General features: G+C 40.0%; 1 protein-coding gene across 4 annotated transcripts in view; it reads left to right on the top strand.

The window, feature by feature from the left end:
• The window catches only part of TBC1D22A (TBC1 domain family member 22A), a 531,490-nt gene that overhangs the window by 209,885 nt on the left and 299,634 nt on the right, over positions 1-21,971 (top strand). For all 4 annotated transcript variants that reach the window (XM_074942417.1, XM_074942415.1, XM_074942414.1 and 1 more), the window contains one exon: positions 12,139-12,214. In XM_074942417.1, coding sequence (XP_074798518.1) covers positions 12,139-12,214 — 76 coding nt within the window. The remainder of the gene's footprint in view (positions 1-12,138; positions 12,215-21,971) is intronic.

Here is a 21,971-nt window from a genome sequence, read left to right as displayed (position 1 = left end):
GGGGCCATTTAAGGATCTGGGGCAAAAATTAGGGATTGGTCCTGCTTTGAGCAGGGGGTTGGACTGGATGACCTCCTGAGGTCCCTTCCAATCCTGATGTTCTGTGATTCTATGGGAGCAGTTTAAAATGTTTTTTCTACAAGTTATTAAAGATTTCACTAGTTAAAAAAAAAGTACTTAACAAAACCATAGTTCAGTTCAGAAAAGTACATAGAAAAGTTGCCTTCTGCCAAATTTGGAAATTGAATTCAACAATTCAGTTGTGCAATAGAGGGATTTTAGTCTTGCTTCAACTGCAAATCTCAACACAACTCTGTTATACCAATAAAAATAAAAACCAGCAGGATCTTATTAAAGGGGAAAAGGCAAAATGCCACATTTATTGTGAATACAGAAAGAATCATAGTAAGCAGTTAGTTATAGCTATAACATTCCATTCAATTTCATATTTATTCACACATTCATTCTTACACACACACACACACACACACACACACACACACACACACACACACACACACAGAGGTTCGGTAAGGTAGTTATCATAGTTACCAGCCTTAGAGTTGCTCATGCCAAGCCACTGGCCAGGTGGCCTGGACATGAGGAGGGAGCAGGGCCTTGTCAGATGCTCATCTGCTGCTCCTGGAAGTTGGTTTGCAGAATCAGACCCCAAAGTTCTCACTTTCTAGAGTCTATTTTTATAGGAATTTCTTCCTATGCCAGTCTATGGGAATTGCTTCATCATGCTGTTGCTGAATCAATCAGCAGATGGCACATTCCTGACAGCTCCGTGCTGCCAGATGTTATCTTGTTCTTTGGTTCTCCCATCCTTGAGGCTGTTGGGTGGATTCCAGTCTGCCCTCCGGGGGTCCTCTGGTTATTTCCACTTGCCGGCTTCTTCAGCCGATGGACACTGGATTCTTAGGCTGGCACCTCCCTGATCATTCAGTTATTATCCACACCAAGCATCCATCCACATACATCCTCTATCTCTAATTTAATCACAATTGTTAACAAAATGAGATGAATACAACAAAAGGGCGGGGAGTCTCTGGGTACTGTTTTTGTTGTTACAGAGTATTGCTTTGAGTGTCTCTGTGTTGTTGTTACAAAGAATTGCTTTGAGAACAGACTCTGTTTTAGAATGTACTAACACAATTAGCAGCTTGCAAGTTTCACACAGAGAGGGAGAGAAACAGTATCAAAAACCAAGAGACCTCTGAATTAGTAATATCCTGGAATTTAAACTATGGGGAATCAAACTAATTTGTGATTTTAATACAGAACTTCTTTAATATGATCCAACATATGTAGTCACTACTGACACTCCATAATGATGTGCAATATTACTGTGGAAACAGCTTTTGAATTCCCTGACTTTTACTTGCTTAATTTCTCAATCTTAGTTTTTTATTGCTAGTTTTTGCAACATAAGTCATTAAAGGACTAGGGATAATAGAATGCACTTTACACTTATGTAGAGTCCTTCCTCCACAATATCACAGATAACTTTAAAAAAAAAGTCTATTATAAGACAGAGAGAAGGTAATTTCTATAGCATTGTCCGAATAGAGGGAAGATATTGGGGAACTTAGGCCTGGTCTGCACTGGGGGTGGGGATCAATCTAAGATATGCAACTTCAGCTATGAGAATAGCGTAGCTGAAGTCGACGTATCTTAGATCGACTTAGAATCACTTACTTCGCGTCCTTGCGGTGCGGGATCGACGGCCACTGCTCCCCCGTCGACTCAGCTTCCGCCTCTTGCAGTGGTGGAGTTCCAGAGTCAACAGCAGAGCAATCGGGGATCGATTTATCGCTTCTACGCTAGACGAGATAAATGGATCCCCAATAGATCGATCACTACCCGCCGATCTGGTGGGTAGTGTAGACGTAGCCTAAGGATAGCTGCAGATAGATGAGCCAGCACCAGTGAGAGAATTACACTCCACCGTATTCCTTTACAATTGGAGAAATGAAGTAGGTGGGTAAGAGGTCAGAGAGATAGTGGAGAGCAAATTAACAACTTTGATAATCAAGACTGCTGTTTTGAATTGGATGCTGAGATGGGTGGGGTAAATGATCATTATCGACACCTTGACATGTAATTAGTAGGGGATCGTGAAGAATGAAAAAGGGAAAAGATACAGAAGCATAATATATATAGAAGTTATGATGTCCAGTGCAGTACTCCATAGGAAAGGTTTACAGTGATCAGATAAATGGCTTAGAAAAGGACTTGAAAGGAGGTGTTTGTTAAAGGAACAAACGGGGGTGGTTGAGGACTCCTATGATTGGTATGGCAGGGAGCCAACCCCCATTCTTATAGCCCACCTTAACTCTCCTACGAGGTGGGGTGGATGGTAAGGTCCCAGCAGTGGATTTGCTGGAGTGACCTGGATAGAAAAAGAGGGGGAGCTGATAAAAGCCCCTCCTCCCCTGGATAATTATGGAATAAACATGGGGTTACCTTCACTGTACGCTTTTATCTGACGGGTAGTCCCAGACATCTAATAAAGTTGCAGCCTGATTAAACCCATGTCAAATATCCCCTGTTGTTCTTTCGGTATAGCCAGACAATATATAGGTATACAATATATATTGTATACCTTATGTCTAATACTGGAACAAGAATTAACTGCTTTTTTTTGTAGTTATACATCTGTAGTTTGGGTATATTAAAACATTCCTAAATTTGCTTGAAGACTCTAAATTGTGCCATGTTACCTTAATAATGACTGCATCCATAAGGAATAAACTAGACATTTTCCATTTATTGAAATGGATAGATTTTGAGTTCAAAACTATCTGTACTAAAGTTGTTGTTTTGGTTTTAATTATTTAACTGAATGCCATACAGAATTTGACTTTCTCTGATAAACTTGAAAGGGACTTTGTTGTAAGTTAAAAAGAGAACTAACATCTTTTTCTTGAGTGCAAGTTGAAAGCATTCTTCACACAAGCAGAAATGCAATAAAACCAACCCAGAGAGATTTTTAAATTTGAGAAAGTTTATGTTAAACATATCTGTTCTTCTTTGTGGTGCTGTTGGTTGTTACTTGCCTTTCATCTCTAAAGAATTGACTTAAAGTTTCAGTCAGTAAAAGCACATACAAATAGGAAACTACGATGAGACTACCACGCTCTCCCACAGTTTCACATTTCAGCATATTTTGAAATCTGTGCTTTAGAGAAACTAATATTTGGAGTAGCAGAGAAGTTTAGATCAGGATTGAGTGCCAGTGCCGAATATGTTCATGGAAGTAGTTTACCTAGTACCAGCCTGTAGTTAACTTGACTCAGTGCAGCACTATTAATTTCCTTAACTTTCCTGGGTATTTATTAACTCACTTAAAAAAAACCTCACCAGTCCCACATCTCCCCCAAATTCCTTTGTGTATGTCGTCCTTTCATTACTGGTATGCAGCCCTGCTAGTAAAATAAATATAAATGAATACTTAACGTTCATACTGTTATAGCACTGATTGGAATGTCAGTGTTGTCCATACTCCTTAAATATGTTACTTTTTGAGTCAATGTGTGATTTTTTTTTTTTTGTCTCTAATGCAGGAATTTTTCGTTGTTACAGAAATTTAAGCCTCACATACAGGTTTACTGTCTATATATCAGTTGTGCTGTTAATACAGATAATTGTTTTGTTCACCTTTATTTGTAGTAATGGTCCATGTCCCATCACACAGCTAGTTGAACAAACTAATGTACTCATTAATTTGAAATACTTTTTTACTACTGTTTGTTAAAGGGAAAAGCAAATAAAAATCTACCAATTAATATAATTCTTGACATTTCTTCAAGAATTACCTTGGCAGTTCCTCATATTTGGGAATAGATATGACAAGGGTCTCTCTGCCTAGAAAGTAGAACCATGCCCCTTGTATCTGAATATTTGGCCTTTGCATATTTAAGAGACCATGGATCAAATTATAACTTGGTTCCCTTAGTTCTCATCTGCACTTATGTTGGTTAGGGGTAAGGATTTTTTTTTATACTGACCTAGCTATGTTGCTATAAGTCCTAGTATAGATCCAGTTATACCAGCAAACAAGTCCTTTTGCTGGTTTAGATTATTTTGTTCAGGAAACTGGTATAAATTATACTGGCAAAAAAGTTATTTTCCTGATATAAACTGTATCTGCACTAGGAGGGTTTGCTAACATAGCTAAGATGGCAAACCTTTTTGAGTGTAAACAAATCCCATGTTTAAGGTTGGAGTAACAATAATGCACAGCCTCATGCTATGGAAGTAATTTTAGAAATACTTGAATTACAGTTTTCTAGCCACTGTGGAGGTTGGTCACATGAACTGTTAATGTAACATATCTTTGTTAATAGTAGTTTTCTAGCAAAGCTGGCTTTCATCTTGTTTTACTCCTATCTCCCCCAGTATGGCTGCAACCTACCCCTTTCATTTTGCTCACTGCTGCCTTCTCTCATACCTTTGTTTTTCCTTAATTATATAATCTATAATCCTCTTTTGTCTTTCTCCATTTTTCAGTAGACTGTCTTTAAAATTTATGAAAAAAATACTTGAATGTTTAACTTCTTACGCTGGCCTCTTGGTTCCTAAGTATTGCCTTAATCAGAAGGTGTTGGCAAGTCGATTTTAAATTTTGATGTATTCATGACATATACAGAGTAAAAGTGGCAGAAAAAGGAAGTTAGAAAATTCAAGGATTCTGTCTACCACATTAAAAATACAATCTATAAACTGAGATTTCTTATTCATGTGGCTCCTATTCATTCTTATTCATTCCTATTCATTGGTCCATTTAACGTTAGAAACTATTATACTAAGTGAGCAAATGTTTGCTAGAATTCAAGGAAAAACATTAATTGTAATGTATGCATTTTGTACGTAAACACTAAAAACACAATTTGAAAACGAAATGAGAGCATTTGAGATTATACAAATTATTTATATTTACATTGGTTTTCAGAGGGAGTTGCCTTGGAGTTAAAAGGTTCTAGATTTAAATCCTATATCTGGATTTTACTTTCTTTGCAATGTTGCCACTTAGTATAATACTTCACTGTTAGAAGTACAATTCTTCAGAAGAAATGCTAACCAGAAAACTTGGTTGCTTGTCTCTGGTGGCTTTCCACTGGGAAGTTAGAGTATGTGGCTCTATTCCAAAATGTTAAGGGATTATCCTTGTGTTCTGGCCAACATTTGCTCACTTAGTATAATAGTTTCTAATGTTAAATGGACTAATGGATGGCTGGTCTATTAGCAAACACAGTTACCAAAGTACCAGTGTCTAATTTATCACTTTACAAAGCACTTTGGAGTTCCTTGAAAATGAAAGGTTCTGTACAGAACTATATTTTAATTTGATAATCTGCTTTAAAGAGCAGGATGGTTTTAAATCTTCTCTCATCCAACTACAGTGGATTAAACCTTGAATTTTGGATCTCATCCCCCCCGTAGTTTCTTGGGGGAGGATCCTATCCTGAGGGACGGTACAGAAGACAGAACTTCATGCTCTATAACCAGAGTGCTCTTACTGGGGAGGGGAGGTACCTAAGGAACCAGCACGTACTCCCATCTGTTCGTAAAATTTTGTCATTTTCTCTGGCCTTCGCTGGAGGTTCCACTTTTCCCTCTCCTGATGCTCAGACAGGTTTCCCTTCAGTTTTCTCTGTGTTGCATTCTCCAATGCTTAACTCTCTCTGCAGTGCTCTTGGTGGTGTGCCTGCCACAGCACTTGCCTTTTGGCTTTGGTGTCTGTAATATCCATTGTTGAAGCACCGTAGAGAGCTCGCATGGCCCCTTAGCTCCCTTTCTGGTGCCTTTTAATGGTCTAACAGCCTTCTGCCTCAGATTCAGAGAAAACAGACTTCCTGTCATATCCTTGTTCTGTCTTCCTCCTTCATGGACATTACTTTTCTCCTGGGAAAATCCATTTTCCCACTCTCCTTGCTTCTCAGTATGGTATTAGGAGAACCTTGATCCTTGTGTTAACACTTGGGATGTGTTTTCCAGCTTGTGTTGAAGGGCATACATTCTTGAGAATCTGACTCTCATGGCAATCACTGGATAGACGGAATGGGATAATTTTCATGAGTGGGAGCTCATATTACACCCAACTTTTCATTAATGGTATCTTTTTCCATGCAGACTGACTTATTTGCAAACTGTTGGTTCTGTGAGAATGCAGTCTGGTCTTTAAAATCATTGGCAAAGTGAGGCACACCAGATTCTGGAAACCTTCATGAGAGTTCTCAGACTTTTCAGTCCTAATAACCTCCTTTGCAACACTTCTGCTGCTGCCCAAAGTACCGAGGAAGGGCAGTGAAGACCTGACAGTTGTGATTTTGCTGATTTGATGGTCACCCTGCCACTCTTGGTTTTCAGACCGAATATGCCTAGCAGTGCCCTGTGGATACTTCCCAGGTTCCTTTACTTTCATTCTCAGGGGCTTGTACTCTGCAGTCACATTCATCTCAGATTTGCTATGGGGGTCTTGAAGCTGCATTATCACTGAGCATGACCAGGCTGGTAAGCTTTTTCATGAGCTTATGAAATGTCATTTGTCTAGAGCACCCTTCAGTTCAGAGACAGTGAGGACTTATTTCCCCATAATGCAATACAGAGTTATCAGAATACCTTGATAACTACGTAAAAGAATAAATGGACACCAATCGGACATCAGGAATGGTAACATACAAAAGCCAATAGGAGAACACTTCAATCTTCCTGGACGTTCTATAACAGATTTAAAACTAGCTATACTTGAACAAAAAAACTGCAGAAACAGACTTCAAAGAGAAACTGCAGAACTAAAATTCATTTGCAACTTTAACACCATTAATTTGGGCTTGAATAGGGACTGGGAGTGGCTGGCTCATTAAAAAAGCAGCTTTGCCCTTCCTGGAATTGACACCACCTCATCAACTATTGGGAGTGGACTACATCCACCCTGATTGAATTGGCCCTGTCAACACTGGTTCTCCATTTGTGAGGTAACTCCCTTCTCTTCATGTGTCAGTATATAATGCTTGCATCTGTAATTTTCACTCCATGCATCTGAAGAACTGGTTTTTTACCCACGAAAGCTTATACCCAAATAAATCTGTTAGTCTTTAAGGTGCCACCGGACTCCTTTTTGTTTTTTTCAGAATACCCTGGTTTCTTTTCAGATCATGTACATCTTTCACCTTTGACTAAAGACTTACAAGGAGAGGAACATTTGAGTTTATACACAGTTTCTTGAGGTTTCCCTAGGCCTTTCCTCTCTCAGGAAGCCTTTTTGGCTTTAAGATTTTGGTAGTAGCATACAAGGTAAACCCACTTCCTGGGGTTAATGCACTGTTGTCAGTCCTTACCATTTTTCTATCTGCTTTTCTGTCTTTCTGATATAAGGATTCTTGTAAATTTCTGCATTCAATCTCTGAGTTTTGCCTTTAGCTATAATAGCCACAGGCTAACCTTAGAAGGATGAACACCATGTCCATTTGGCTTCTGCGGGTGAAGTGAGGCTGCCATCACAAAGGGGGGCACCATCTCCCATTACACAGTCCATAGAACTTCCCAACATAATTCCTACAGCATATCCTTTAGAAAAACATCCAAGCTTGATTTAAAAATTGCGAGTGACGAGGAATCCGCCAGGTAAATTGTTCCAATTACTAATTACCGTTAAAAATGTACACCTTATTTTGTTTGAATTTGTGTAGCTTCATCTTTCTGCCATTGGATTGTGTTATACCTTAGAGCTCATTATCAAATGTTTGTTCCCCAGGTTGGTACTTCTAGACTGTCATCAAGTCACCTCTTAACCTTCTCTTGGTTAAACTAAGTAGGTTGAGCTCTTTGAGCCTATTACTATAAAGCATGTTTTTTAATCCTTTATTTGTTCTCATGGCTCTTCTTTGAACCTACTTCAGTTTATCTACATACTTGATTTGTGGACCCCAGAACTGGACACTATATTCCAGGAGTAGTCATGCTAGCGCTAAATACAGAGGTAAAATAACCTCTCTACTGTTACTCAGGAATCCCCTTTTCATACTACAATGATAGCTTTAGCCCTTTTGGCTGCAGTGTCACACTAGGAGCTCATGTTTAGTTAATTATCCAGCATGGCCCCAAATATTTTTTTTTCAAAGTCACTGCTTCCCAAGATAGAGTGCTCCATCTTGCAAGTAGGTTCTACATTCTTTGTTCCTCGACATGTACAATTATGCTTAGCCATATTAAAACATGTATTGTTTTCTTGTGCCCAGTTTACCAAGTGATCCAGATCACTCTGAATCAGTGATCTGTCATCTTCTTTATTTACTCCTCTAATTTTTGTATCTTTGGAAAACTTTATCAGTGATGATTTTATGTTTTCTTCCAGGTCATTGATAAAATGTGAGATAGCATAGGGCCAAGAAGCAATGCGTACAGGACTCCACTAGAAACACATCTGCTTGGCAATCATTCCCTGTTTACAGTTACATTTTGAGAACTATCTGTTAGCTAATTTTTAATCCATTTAGTGTGTGCCATGTTAAATTTACATTATTCTAGTTTTTTAATCAAAACATACGGGACTAAATCAAATGCCTTGCAGAACTCTAAGTGTATTACATCAGCACTGTTATCTTTATGAATTAAACTTGTAATATCATCCAAAAAAAAAAAAAGGCAAGTTAGTTTGACAGGATCTATTTTCCATAAACACATGTTGATTTGGATTAATTACATTACCCATCTTTAATTCTTCATTAATTGAATCCCATATCAGCTGCGGATCAATGTCAGACTGACAGGCCTATAGTTACTTAGGTCTTCCCAATTACTAGTGAAATGGAAAGTATGTTCTCGTTGTATGATATGGCTACACCTGTTTTTTTCCCCACATACCATACAGAAATATTTATTGAACACTTTCTGAATTATTATTGATATTTCTCCAATTTCCATTTAGCGATGGACCAATACCATTGTTAGGATTATTTTTATTTCTAATATACTTTTTAAAAAAAACAACCCTTCCTTCTCATTGTCTTTAACTATGCTGGTCATAGATTTCTTCTTGTGTCTCCTTGCTTCCCTTATACATTCCCTACAATTCCTGGCTTCTGATTTATATTAATTAATATCAATTTTCCCTTTATTCCATGTATTATATATTACATTTTTAATCACTGTCTTCACTTCCTCTCTAAAGCAGGTTGGTTTTATTAACCAATATGCCTTTCTTCCACAATTGTGGGATTATGGCTTTTTGGCCATCCAGTAGACAAAGATGGATGCCATCTCCTGCTATTTCCACTGAGACTAAAACCAGGCTGCCCCGAGGGAAGCTGAGAGTCAGGCATGGGAAAAGAGAATGCAGGTGTGCTAGGAATGGGTACTGTGAGAGTATCCGAGAATGGCAATATATTAGGAAACAGGGCAAGTAACTTTGAGGAATGTGGAGAGCAGGAGGCTTGCTGTGGGTATGCAAAGAAATGGGAGGGGCGGGCAGGGAGGAGGCAGATGGAAGAGCCTACGAGGAAATATGGGGGAAATGGGTTGCAGACAGGATGCAGGGAAATGTTGGAGGCCAGATGCCGTGTAACGTGTGTCAGAGGGAGAATAAGAAGGGAAAAGGAGGGCTATATGAGAGGCATTTTTAGTCAGATTATTTTTTTAACCCAGGCTCATGATTTTTTGGGTCTGACTTTTTTTTTTTTTTTTTTTTTAGCAGCACTATCACTGTTTGCTACATCTTCTGTCTGGTCTTTTATCCCTTGTCATAGGATGGGAGAAGAGAGAGATGTATGACAAGGGAAAATTACCGGTTATCTGTTCGGTGTAGTCCTCTCTTCTTCCATCCAATCCTACCCTATGCTGGATAATGTGCTGGTACTGTTTTGTTATTTTTTTTACTATTTTGCATACTAATTTTTATCTGGAAATGTCTCTAATTAATGGATGGGTGTAATCTGCGGGGTGAGAGTGGGACTTCACAAATCTGTACCTCGCTTTCTGGTTGGTGGCATCATAATGGTGTTGGGACCTCAGTTCACTGTTTTAGGGTGGGCAACAGACTACAGTACCTGTAAGTAATTTTCCCTTGTGAACTTTTGAATTTGCTTTTTCAAATTAGATTTTAGTATTTGTAAAATTGAGGACTAGTACAGGCTATAATCCAACATATTTTAAATGGGTACTATGTAAACTTTCCAACACACCTCTGCCAATATAGCTGATCTGTAATATCCATTTTAGTCCAGTTCTTGATTTCTGCTGATCAGAGGCTACTAATCATGCTAATTTGTCAGATTGTTTTTTTGGTAGTTGGGGAAAATGTACATTGGTGAACAGCTTCATATAATGTCTTTGTTGGGAATCCAAATCTCATTGAGGTTGGTAGAAAGAATCCCATTTACGTCCATGGAATTTGGATCAGGCCCTTAGTGAGTCTACTCGAAATGAAACTCAGGTTACCAGAAAAAATGCATTTAGTTACTGCGTATTGTGTTTCTTCAGTTCACTATTATCCATAAGTTAGTACACTTTGTTTCCATATTCTGATCTGTTCTATTCTAACTTATATAACGATTGTTAAACACAAACAAAGTTTTAATATTTTTGTTCAGTTTTAGGACATTATAGATTTTAAAAAATCTAAATGACACTTTATAAATTTTTATAAACCCTGTAAATATAATTGAAGAAATTAATATGTATGCATCAAAATTGTATTTAAAAAAAATAAGTACTGTTAAATGTTCAACGCTGCATTAATGCAAAGTTAAGGTTACCCAGCTGAAATCAAGATAGGAATGGAAAGATTAGCATTCCAACAGCAAGGATGGTTTTATTAGCATGATTTTGGGATGGCTACACAGCTCACCAATGGCATGTCGCCAGTGAGTTATGCCAAAATATCTTTTACACTATATCACCTCATTAGATATTTTGTGTATGCCACATTTTATAGGAAAACAATTTTTAAAATGTTTGCATTCTTTTAAAAAAAAATTGTGTTGGTACTGGGGTTTCTTTTAATCTCTCTATATGTTTAAAATCATGCCATAGTACCATGAGTCCTGCTGCACGGTGGCTGCGAGAGGAAGAATGCTACAAAATATTTAGATATTCTACAATGTATTCAAGTAACTTTTCTCTTCAAAATATTGATAAGCGTTGTGTGGAGGGGAGAGTTTCATCTCCTCTTCTGAAGTATAACCAAAGTGTGGTATTCCCTGTCTATAGACTTTCAAGCTATTAGCTCTCAATACATCAGAACTCACATCTGTACAACTACAATAATTTGCATGACCATTTGCCATTGTTTCAGATCAGGCATTTGCACATACAAATATTCAGTCTGTCTGCACAATTGTGGAATTTGCATGTTGCACTTGGGTTCACAATTTTACCTGTGACCAGGTCTGCCAACAGGAATTCCGGGCCCCAGGACCAGGGCTGTCCCTATGAAGGTGCGGAACCTGGGGCGGAAGTGACGAATCCATCACTTCCGGGGCCGACTGTGCTGGCCAATGTTGCCGGCCCGCGGGGCCCCCAAAGCATGGGGCCCAGAGCGGTTGCCCTGATTGCCGTATCCTACGGACAGCTCTTCCAGGGGCAGAACAGTCAGTGGGCCCCCTAGAAAGGTCCTCTTGACATTTGGGCAGTGCTGCGCCTGCGCTGTCTGTTGCACAGTGAGCTGCTGGCTGTGCTGCTGGGCGTGCGCTTCCTGCACAGCCAGGGCTTCCATATTCCCTCCTAGCTGCCATTGCCACCTCCAGCACCACCCTGTGTGCCTAGGAGCCCTGCAGCCCACCAGGGCAATTTAAAAGGGCCTGCGGCCCTTTTGTTATCTACTCAGAGGTTTAGAATCTTAACATAAATTCCAGTGGGGATGGATTAGCGACTGAAGTACAAGTGAGGCAGTCAAAAATGAAAGGTAAGCCACTGGACATGGAGATCACCACTACATCTATGGAATGTGATTAATTACTGATTATTAATAATAAATATATAGAAACAGAACTTTCATTTTTTTAAATGCCATTGTCCTCATCTGAAAAGTTTATATTTTATATCAAACAAAAATATGTGGATTTAAATAAGCAAATGAAAAGTCTTCATAATTTTTGCTATTACGTATTATTTATATGATCTTTTCCTCCTTAGGATAACTACACCTTTGCACAGCCAGGGATTCAAAAGAAAGTGAAAATGCTGGAAGAACTTGTTAGCCGGATCGATGGTAAGTCTTAAAAGCTAACCTAGACTCTAAATGGTGCTTCATTGAAAGTCTTTAGTTAAAAGCTTTGCGAGTAGTCTAGCCAATATCAGTGAAGTTATCTACCATGAGAGTGTAACACAGCCTTTCTTAGGCGAGGTGTCATACTCAATCAACTTGTGGCATAGTGGCCTTTGCAAGATCACTGTTGTGTATCATTTAAAGGAAAGCCACTAGAGCATGAGCCACTTTCATTACTTTTTATTAAGGCAATGTAATCAAAATTCAATGGCAATCTCTTTGCAGCAGAGTAATGGCCACATACAAAAGGCAGCCAGCATTTATTTCACATTAAGCTCAGTGATTGTTGTAATTCAGCAGAGTCACAGTGGTTGTTTATGGTTGTCCTTCGGCACTATGTTTTGTTCCTTTGTGGATCGTTTTGCTATCAAGAATGCCTGAATAATTTCTCTGTGGAATCCAATTAATTACTAACTCTGGAAATAACATCTTTAATATTGTAGATAAATTACAGTAAGTTGCAGGGATAATTTTAGATTATGCTTTCATGTTTTAGCAGGGAACTTTGAAATATTTTCTACCTTCATCCTTAAAATAATTCCCTTCATGAAATGCTGACTGTCGTATTGGTATAGCAGAGTTTAATTAAATGAAATGCAAGAGATAATGCCTTGCCCATTCTAAACATATTCTCCTGGTAGTTCGTTAAATTAATGAACAGAGCATTAACAAAGTGATGCCAAGCAGAACTAAGCATATATTTGTGACAGTACCTTGTCAATGATGAGAGAGAAAAAGAAATGTTATTTCTTAAATAGCTTAATATTGAATAATCTTCTTGAAAAGATGAATTGTCTTTTTTCATTATACGTATTGTAAGCTTTTCTTGCACCAGTGTTAAACTTGTTTGCACATATTTACATTCTGAATTCTTGACATATCTCTGCGTACCTTATTAGTGTCATAACAAATGACAAAATGAGGGAATGAAAACCAGTCTTAAAGATAAATTGTTTAGGAGACTGAAAATGTATAGCCTATTCGATATATGTATGTAATCAATTTTGTGTAATATACCAAGTTATTTTATCAAAATGTTAGTGGATTTAGGTGGGAATTTCAGTTTGTTCTTCAAGTGATTGTCCATATGTATTCCACTTCTCATGCATGTGTGCTCCATGCTTGTGAAATTGGAATCTTTTGAATGCCAGTGTCAATTGGAGCCATTCCTGCATCCTGCATACCCTACAGTGCTCCGTAGCCAATGGCATAAAGGTTGGGGTTGGCTCAGCTGCCTTTCAGTTCTTTCTTACTGCCCATGGTACTTCGTCGGCAGGTCCCATATCTCTGCACGATGCAATTGGCTTTTATTTATCTAGTGTTGTAGGTATAATTTTTAGTATAGTTAGATTAATATAGTTTTTAAGCTTGTTGGCATGCAATAAAAAGGAAGAAATCTTTTAGATAGGAGGTGCTCTAGCCACAGCCACCCCTGGACCTGGGAGAGTCAAATCTCCCAGATTTAAGTCCTGTCCCTTTTGCAAGACAGCTGTTCTTATTAATGATGGACACTTGAAGTGCTGCTTCTGCCCAGGCGGAGCACATACACCACTTGAATGCTCAAAGGGGGAATCACTCCTAAAAACTTTTCTTCACGGCGCGGTCCATGAAGGCATCCTCCCAGCCGATTTGAGAAGATGACTTCCAAACGGTCACTAATTGCTTTGGTATTCTTGGGTCTACCCCCATCTCCAGACTTCAGTCCTCCTCAAGAAAGTCCCATTCATTCACTGTGGAATTGGCAAGAGCCTCCCACCCCTCCTTGACAGTGTTCCGAGGAGACAGAGAGAAAACAAAATGGGTCACAGGGTGATAGGAGAGACAGGAGATATCCCCAGTCTACTTTGTGCTGGTGAGGAGGTAGTTAAATGCAGAGATTGGGTTACCAGATGGCCTTGGTGCCATTTCATGAGTTGGAGCTGTGAATGCCTCAACTACTACCAAAGTACTCACACTGAAACACTTGGCACGGTCATCCAAGCTCCGGCACCAAAGTACTCAGAAGCACCTGGCACTGACATCTGCAGCATATACCATGCTGCCCATTAATGTGCAGGGTATACCTGTGGAACTGACCATCTCTGTTCTGATGAGATTCACGGTATTGAGTGACTTGAAAGTAACTGTCCTCACAAGGTGGTTGTTGCTGACCACCATTAAAAAAAGCCCCGGTGACATCTGGGTTCGCTACATCAGTTCCTGTACAGAATATTCTAGACCCTTGTAGAACTCCCAAGAGAGTGGCTCCATGTATGGAAGAGAGATTTCTCTTCAGCATCTGAGCAAAATGGAGAGATGTTTCCCACATACTTACTGCACTCTCCTCACTATGAGCCAAGCTGCTCTGACAGGGAGTTAGATGACACAGGATGAGATACTGAGAACCTAGCGATGATACCCTTCTTGGCATCCTCCGGGGCCTACTGCATTCCTATCTGATGTAATTGTGGTGGTTCCAGGCCCCTTGGGGGATGCAACTCAATAGAAAGACTTAATTGGTTGCTCCTGCCTCTAAAGCCAGGTTCCCCTCACCTCTTAGACCACCTCATGAAAGGCAACTGGTCCACCATACTCTTTAGTATCAGAGCCAGGATTTACAGCAAGAAGATCTGCTAGGGACAGATGTCCACCCTATCACATTAGTGGTATTGTCATCTGTACCTGATAAGGCTCTTACTCCAATTGTGTCAACCCAGCCAGACGACTACCAGATCTTGCGGGAGCTCCTCTAGTGCCGTTCCTTCAGTTCCTGGTAGGTTGCCAATGTGAATAAATGAAATTTTGCTGGATCCAGGAAGGGACCTATGGCAAACCCCAGCGTCAGCGATACCTACTTTGAAGAGGAATAGATGCTACCAAGTCCCCTTGAAGGGGTTTGTACATTTCTATAATCACCCAACACTTGAATCCATAGTGGTTGCAGCTGCCCACAAGTGGTCTAAACAGGGACCACCCAAAATGACCCCACTGGATAAAAACCCCAAAGGACTTGACCTCTTGACATAAGGCTTATCCCTCAACCAGTTTACAAATGTGTTTTTCGAACTACCAAGTTCCTGGCTAAATACAATTTCCTTAACAGGGACTGAGCACCCCAACAAGCAGCATTAGGTGGCGTCTACACAGGGCAAATTAATTAAAGATGTGAAGTCAATTTGCATAAATTAAAACATGTTAAACCCTCATGTGAATGCTGATTTATGCAAAAAAAATGAAATTTCACTATTTGGACAGTGCAGAAGTATCTGTTATCTTATGAGATCCCAATAGCAATGATTCTAGATTAAATTTCTAGTCCTAAAGCATTTGGGGCTCTGAATTATCTCCATATGAGTCCATTTGGCAGCTTTTCCTGCTCTTCCTTCCATAGAGGGTCTCAGTCTTTTCACCCATTAGTTGGTAAGTTCCTCAAAGAACCTTTTCATGTGTTTCCATCAATCAAAGACACTTAACAATCCATTGAAATCCCAAGAGGGTGAACAGCATTAATGAGACTTCTCTTTGAACCTGTGGCAACCTATTCGTATCACCTCTCTGTGAAGACTACCTTCTTAGGTGCTACCATCTCATCCAGAAGAATAGGAGAGATGTAAGCCCACTGAAGGACCGTCATATACAGTGTACCAGAAGGACAAGATAACCTTAAGACTTTGCTTGAAGTTCTTACGTAGTGTCAGATTTTCACCTAAATCAAGTGATTCACCCAGCAGTTAACGTGATGCTAGTCTACAAGAAACTAGGCTCCACTTTTTAGATGTACTGAGAACTGTCTTCCACCATTTGGGAATTCACCATGATTGTTCCTGGCCTTTTCTGATGGGATGAACGGTGAGCCTGTCTCCACATGTTATCTAAATGGGTTTGGGACTGCATTAGACTGCAGTATGATGTAGTACATTTGGACCTACCTACACAGAGCAGAAGTTGTTCCACCAGAACTCAAGCAGCTTCTGCAACTTGAGTAAGAGGCATTCTAATCTCAGAGATTTGTAGAGCAGCTACCTGGAGTTCAGTTCACACATTTACACAACACTACTCAGTGATTGCTCAAGATCTGATGCTCCCTTGGCAAAGCTTTCTTGCAGTACTTGTTTCAGTAGATGCAGAACACCCACCTCTTGGACACGAGTCCACTTCTTGTGAAGTACCAGAAATGTAAGACAAGTGGACAATCACGCTTGAGAAGAAAGAACAGTTCCTTATTCTACAGTAACTGCGGTTCTTCAAGTTCTGATGTCCCCAGTTATACTATGATCTGCCCTCCTTCCCCATACTACAGAGTACAGTATCATCTGGCTTCTGTTTTGGTGAAAGAACTGAAAGTTGATTGCAGCTCCCCCACCCTTTATGCCCTTATCTACATGGCGCTGGAGAACATACAGGCACAGACACGGACCCTACAGACACTTCTGTTCAAAAGAATCGGAGCTTGTGTGCATGTGCATCAGAAATGGAATTTAGGTGGATGCGGATAACATCTTGAAGAGCCGCTGTTACCAGATTTGCCCGTTACTTTGGGGTATGCTCATTTATTAGGGTTACTTTTCTGGGGCGGGGGGACAGATTCTGTAATTCTATCCATGTACTGCTTGTGTCACTTGCGTTTTCATACGGAGCTGTACCTATCCCTTCTGCAAGTTCCCTCCCAATGGAGCTATTGCGCAGGAGCTCTAGGTTCCCCAGGGTTGGGTTCCTCCAGCCCCAGAATCAGATGAACACCACACATTAACAGAGCGCACCTGAGCGGACCGGGTCAATCAGCGCTCCCAAGGTGGCTCCTTATATGTCCCTGGACTCAGCAGGCTGGGTCAAACAGCACTTCCAAGCTGCCACCCTCATATGCCCCTAGACTCAGCAGGCTGGGTTGTGCAGCATTTCCAAGCTGCCACCCTCCTATGTTCAGCATATCCCTGTCCCCACTTTCACATTACAATTGTGCTGGTAGTAACCCACTTGATGAGCAAACCCCACAGGCTTTTTGTGTGCTACAGAGGTTAGGTAAGAGAAGCATTGCTGCAGAGCAAATGGGGTAGCCAAGGAGGGCGGGGAGAGAAACAGTTGCAATATTAAATGTATCTTAAATGGGATTACAAAAGTCAGGTTTAGAAAACTATAACTGATCACACAAGTCAGGGTTAGAAAGCTATACCAAGAGTAGGAAAAAAAAAAGAGTTGGGTTCTTACCACTCCGTGATGCTTGAACCAGTCGGGGTTCCCCGGTGGTGGCGGTAGATAAGGGTCCGGAGTGCTGGAAACAGGCAGAGCCCCCAGCACGATCAGTCAGGAGATGATGAAGTCCCAGATGAACTGATACAGATTTTGGATCCAGGCATCAGAACATTTACTTGAGCATGGGTAGGGGGTTTTTGTTGGAAAACAACAATGTTGAAGGGAGAACACTAGATTTGTTTATGGATAAACTGATGTCTCAAAGTTGTTTTGTTTAGGCTAGACAATAGGAACTGATCATTCCTGGCTATGAGTGGTATTCCTTTGAGGGAGTTGGCAGTGCAATTAGGCAGCTTCAGTATTTTGGATACCAATAAAGGATTTATTACTAGATTTGTTCTGATAACTACTGAACTGGGTGTGTGCAGGCGTGGGTTCATTAACATCTGGAGCAGAGATCCTCCATCATGCAGTGATTCCTTGCTTTTCTGGTACCAGAGTTCAATGCGTTTCTTGCCTTGGAATCTCTGCTCTCCATTCTGTGTGCTAATGGAGAAGCCTCCCTGTCTCATCTCCAATGCAAATGAGGTCAGGGGAGTTTCCTTAATCCTGTCACCCTTCTCCGGAAGGGTTTAGGTGAGTCTCCCACTGCTTTTCATTGCTTTTCGTAAATCTTTCTTTGATCAGTTTTGGTTCAAGCAGAGGCTGGGGGGCGAGGAGGGGGTCCTTCGTGAGTCAGACAGGCTGGATACTGCGCCCTGGTTCCCCAAGAGCATAGAGCTGACAGGTAACACCACGTTTACTGTTGAATAAATAACCATTCTTTTCCCTAACAAGATACTGTTAAAGTAATCCAGCTCAGAATATAAATCACATTTACAATTGTCTCAGATTATCTTCTTGTTTCCGAATAAGCCTGTTTTTCATTTGTCCTTTCTTCAATATATGTTTTATTTAAATTGTGTAACAATCAGTGTACAAGTCCGGGTATTTACACCAACTCTACCAAAAGTGCACCAACACCATTTTGTTTACTTTGAGTCTTACTGTAACTAAATTATTATTCTGATTTTAAAAAGTGTGTGTGTGACAGTTACAACCCCAAAGGCAAAATTTTCTCTATGCTAGTACTTCCAAGGTAAGTAAATTTTAGGGCTCAAGGAACATGAGTGTGCCGTTGTTGCCAAGAAGGCCAATGGCATTTTGGGATGTATAAGTAGGGGCATTGCCAGCAGATCGAGGGACGTGATCGTTCCCCTCTATTCGACATTGGTGAGGCCTCATCTGGAGTCCTGTGTCCAGTTTTGGCCCCACACTACAAGAAGGATGTGGAAACATTGGAAAGAGTCCAGTGGAGGGCAACAAAAATGATTAGGGGACAGGAGCACATGACTTCTGAGGAGAAGCTGAGGGAACTGGGATTGTTTAGTCTGCGGAAGAAAGGAATGAGGGGGGATTTGATAGCTGCTTTCAACTACCTGAAAGGGGGTTCCAAAGAGGATGGATCTAGACTGTTCTCAGTGGTAGCAGGTGACAGAACGAGGAGTAATGGTCTCAAGTTGCAGTGGGGGGGGGGTTAGGTTGGATATTAGGAAAAACTTTTTCACTATGAGGGTGGTGAAACACTGGAATGCGTTACCTAGGGAGGTGGTAGAATCTCCTTCCTTAGAAGTTTTTAAGGTCAGGCTTAACAAAGCCCTGGCTGGGATGATTTAGTTGGGGATTGGTCCTGCTTTGAACAGGGGGTTGGACTAGATGACCTCCTGAAGTCCCTTCCAACCCTGATATTCCTATGATTCCTTTTCAGTTTTTTCATACTGTCATCTGAAAAAACGTGTATATTGGTAGATTCTAACATCTTAAATTAACCTGGTTAACTGTATGCATTCTGCATAGTTAAACTCTAAAATTTACTTTCTTTAAATTCAGCACCAAAACAAACTCATTATTTTCAATGGGGGAAAAAAAACCTATATTTGAACAGCGTAAAGTGCTGCGTGTCTTAAAATACAAGGAAATATACAAGCAGCATGTGAATATACTTTTAAAACATTCTTTAAACATCAGAACATCAGCTGGGTAGCGAAGTCTAAGCACTAAGACTTAATGGATCTGTGGTTCAGAATACATGAAGAATGATTATTTGCAGTGTAGTTGTAGCCACCTCTATTTAGCTCAAAAGCTTCTCTCTTTCACCATTGGAAGTTGGTCCAATAAAAGATATTAACTCACCCACCCTGCGTCTCTGAGGAATCATTAGTAATACAATACACAGTACTGTAGATTATGTACAAAACATTTGAAAGCATCAATCATTAAAAATCCATGCTGTGCCTCCTGTTGGACAGATTCCAGCAGAAAAAGAAGATCCAAACCTATGTATGTGAAACTGCCTGAATTGTGTACTACAGTCCTGTTGTTTTCTTATCACTTTTCACTGGCTGATTCACAAAGCTGCATTAGTGTCAGCTTTGAAGGAAGTCAGCTTTGACTCCCATTTGATGATGAAAAGGAGATAAGCATTATGAAAACAACTGGGAAGTGTGGCAGGAAAAATAAATGGAACGGTTTACTGTGGAGGTTGATTTGTGTGAGCACTCCTCCCACTCAATCTGTTTATTATGTTCAGTTTGGATCTATACAAACTTACATTCTAATGGGGCGGGTCAAGAGAACTGGTTGGAAGAATCGTGTTCAAGTAAGGTTCTGGTTAGCAGAGATGGAAAAGACTGAGCATAAAACTTAAATAGAGAAATAGCTCCTAAAACATAAGGAGCAGGTAGAAAATGTGTTTGGCTTTTTTTTTTAATTCTGTTTAGTTAAAAAAAATAAACATGTTGGTCAATGGATTTTGAAAACGTACTTAAAGTTAAGTTTCTAGGCCTATGTTTTAAACTCCTACATAGTCTTCTGGCAGGAAAGTGCAATAAAATGTGGAAACGAATGAACATAATAAAGCTTTAATTTTTATATTGCAAGCTCTTTGATGTAGGGAGTATCGTTTACTTTGTCTGTACAGCACCTAACACAATGGACCTGTAATATAAATGTTTAATAACAGTATCCTTAATGTTGTGGGTTTTGTTTTGAATTTTCCATTTCATTTTTTTCTCCTTTTGTCACTAAATTCTCCAAAATCCACATATGTAATCAGATATCTTGAAAAGTACTGTGTCTCATCCAGGCAATGGTGAGTCAAAGAAGTTCCTCAGATAAAGCCTCCAAATAAGCTGATTTTAATGTTCAGTTTGCTCTGAATTCCACATACATAGAAAGATTATCTTGAAAATTGATTGTCCATTGAGCACAACAATTTGGTGCCCAATAACAAGAACTGGAGTTGGCTTTGGAAGAAGGGGGAGAACACATTAAGATGAAAGGGGCATTTCACACCTCTAAATTATTGGCAGGCTGAATTCATATCCAGGGGCTGTTCTCATTTAGCTGAGAACATGCCATCAAAATGAATGGGGCAATTCACACATCTGTAGTCTTCCTATCCTGTAGAGGATTGTACATAACCCTGTCCCCTTACACCAGCTCCCTAAAATGGAATAGCGAATCCTAGGGCTTCTCTCTTTCTGCTCCCCATTGTTGCCTCCAGCTTGTAGATAGGCTTTTCACAAGCTGGTTACCAGCTTCCTTCCTCAGACTCTCTAGCCATGCTGGAGACGTGCAGGAGCCAGAGGGAGGGCAGAGCTGAGTGGTAATCAAGTATTCCCAGGAAGACCCCTTATTCCTGCCTCACACAGGTGCTCTTCTCCCTCTTCTTCCCCCCCCCCCACTACTGACTGAAAAAAACAAGGGAAATTCACTGCCCAGTTAAGATTAGTTGACAGTACCTTGTGCTCTTTCAGAATGTCAGAGGAGCGTCTTCATTTCAAACACGCCCTATGAGATACAGCAGCAGACTTCCCTTACCATGCTGTAGGTAAAAGTCAAATTAGACTGAAGAGCAGAGTAGTTGATGCACAAAGTTAAGTGCTTACTTTTTTATAATCTGGTGGATTACACAAAATGTAACAGTAACAAAAATACCATAACCACAAATTCAATTTGTGGAGGGAAAATTGTATTCACACAACTGTATTTTGCTAACAGAACTTTTGTGCATGTTCTTGCTAACATCATTGATTCTGGTGCTCACTAAATGAATAATGGAGGGAAGAACCTTAACAAAATAAGTAGCTGCTTGTGTAGATGAAATTTGTGAAGACTGCTTGCTAGTCATAATGGATTACCAGCATATGAAAAGTTATATTTACCCTTGAGTGTGAATGCATTACATTAGCGACTCAAGCAGCCTTCATTAACCCAGTCTCATGGATCACAACTCCTCTCTTAAAATAACTGTCCTGTGTGTACTGCAGAACATTGCATCAGACTTTAAACAGCCAAGCTTCTTCATTCATCGAAGAAAAAAAGCTCTGAGTTAAAACAGAGCTTCTAATGAATCGTGATTAAGGAAGATATTACGAATTTAATTAATGTAATATTTTTATAGGAGACACAAAATTTGAAGTTATAGAAT

Source organism: Natator depressus, chromosome 1 (assembly GCF_965152275.1).
Source record: "Natator depressus isolate rNatDep1 chromosome 1, rNatDep2.hap1, whole genome shotgun sequence".
In the NCBI taxonomy this organism is placed as follows: Eukaryota; Metazoa; Chordata; order Testudines; family Cheloniidae; genus Natator; species Natator depressus.
The sequence above is the reverse complement of the archived record's forward strand: the minus strand, read 5'-3'. Positions and strand labels throughout refer to the sequence as shown.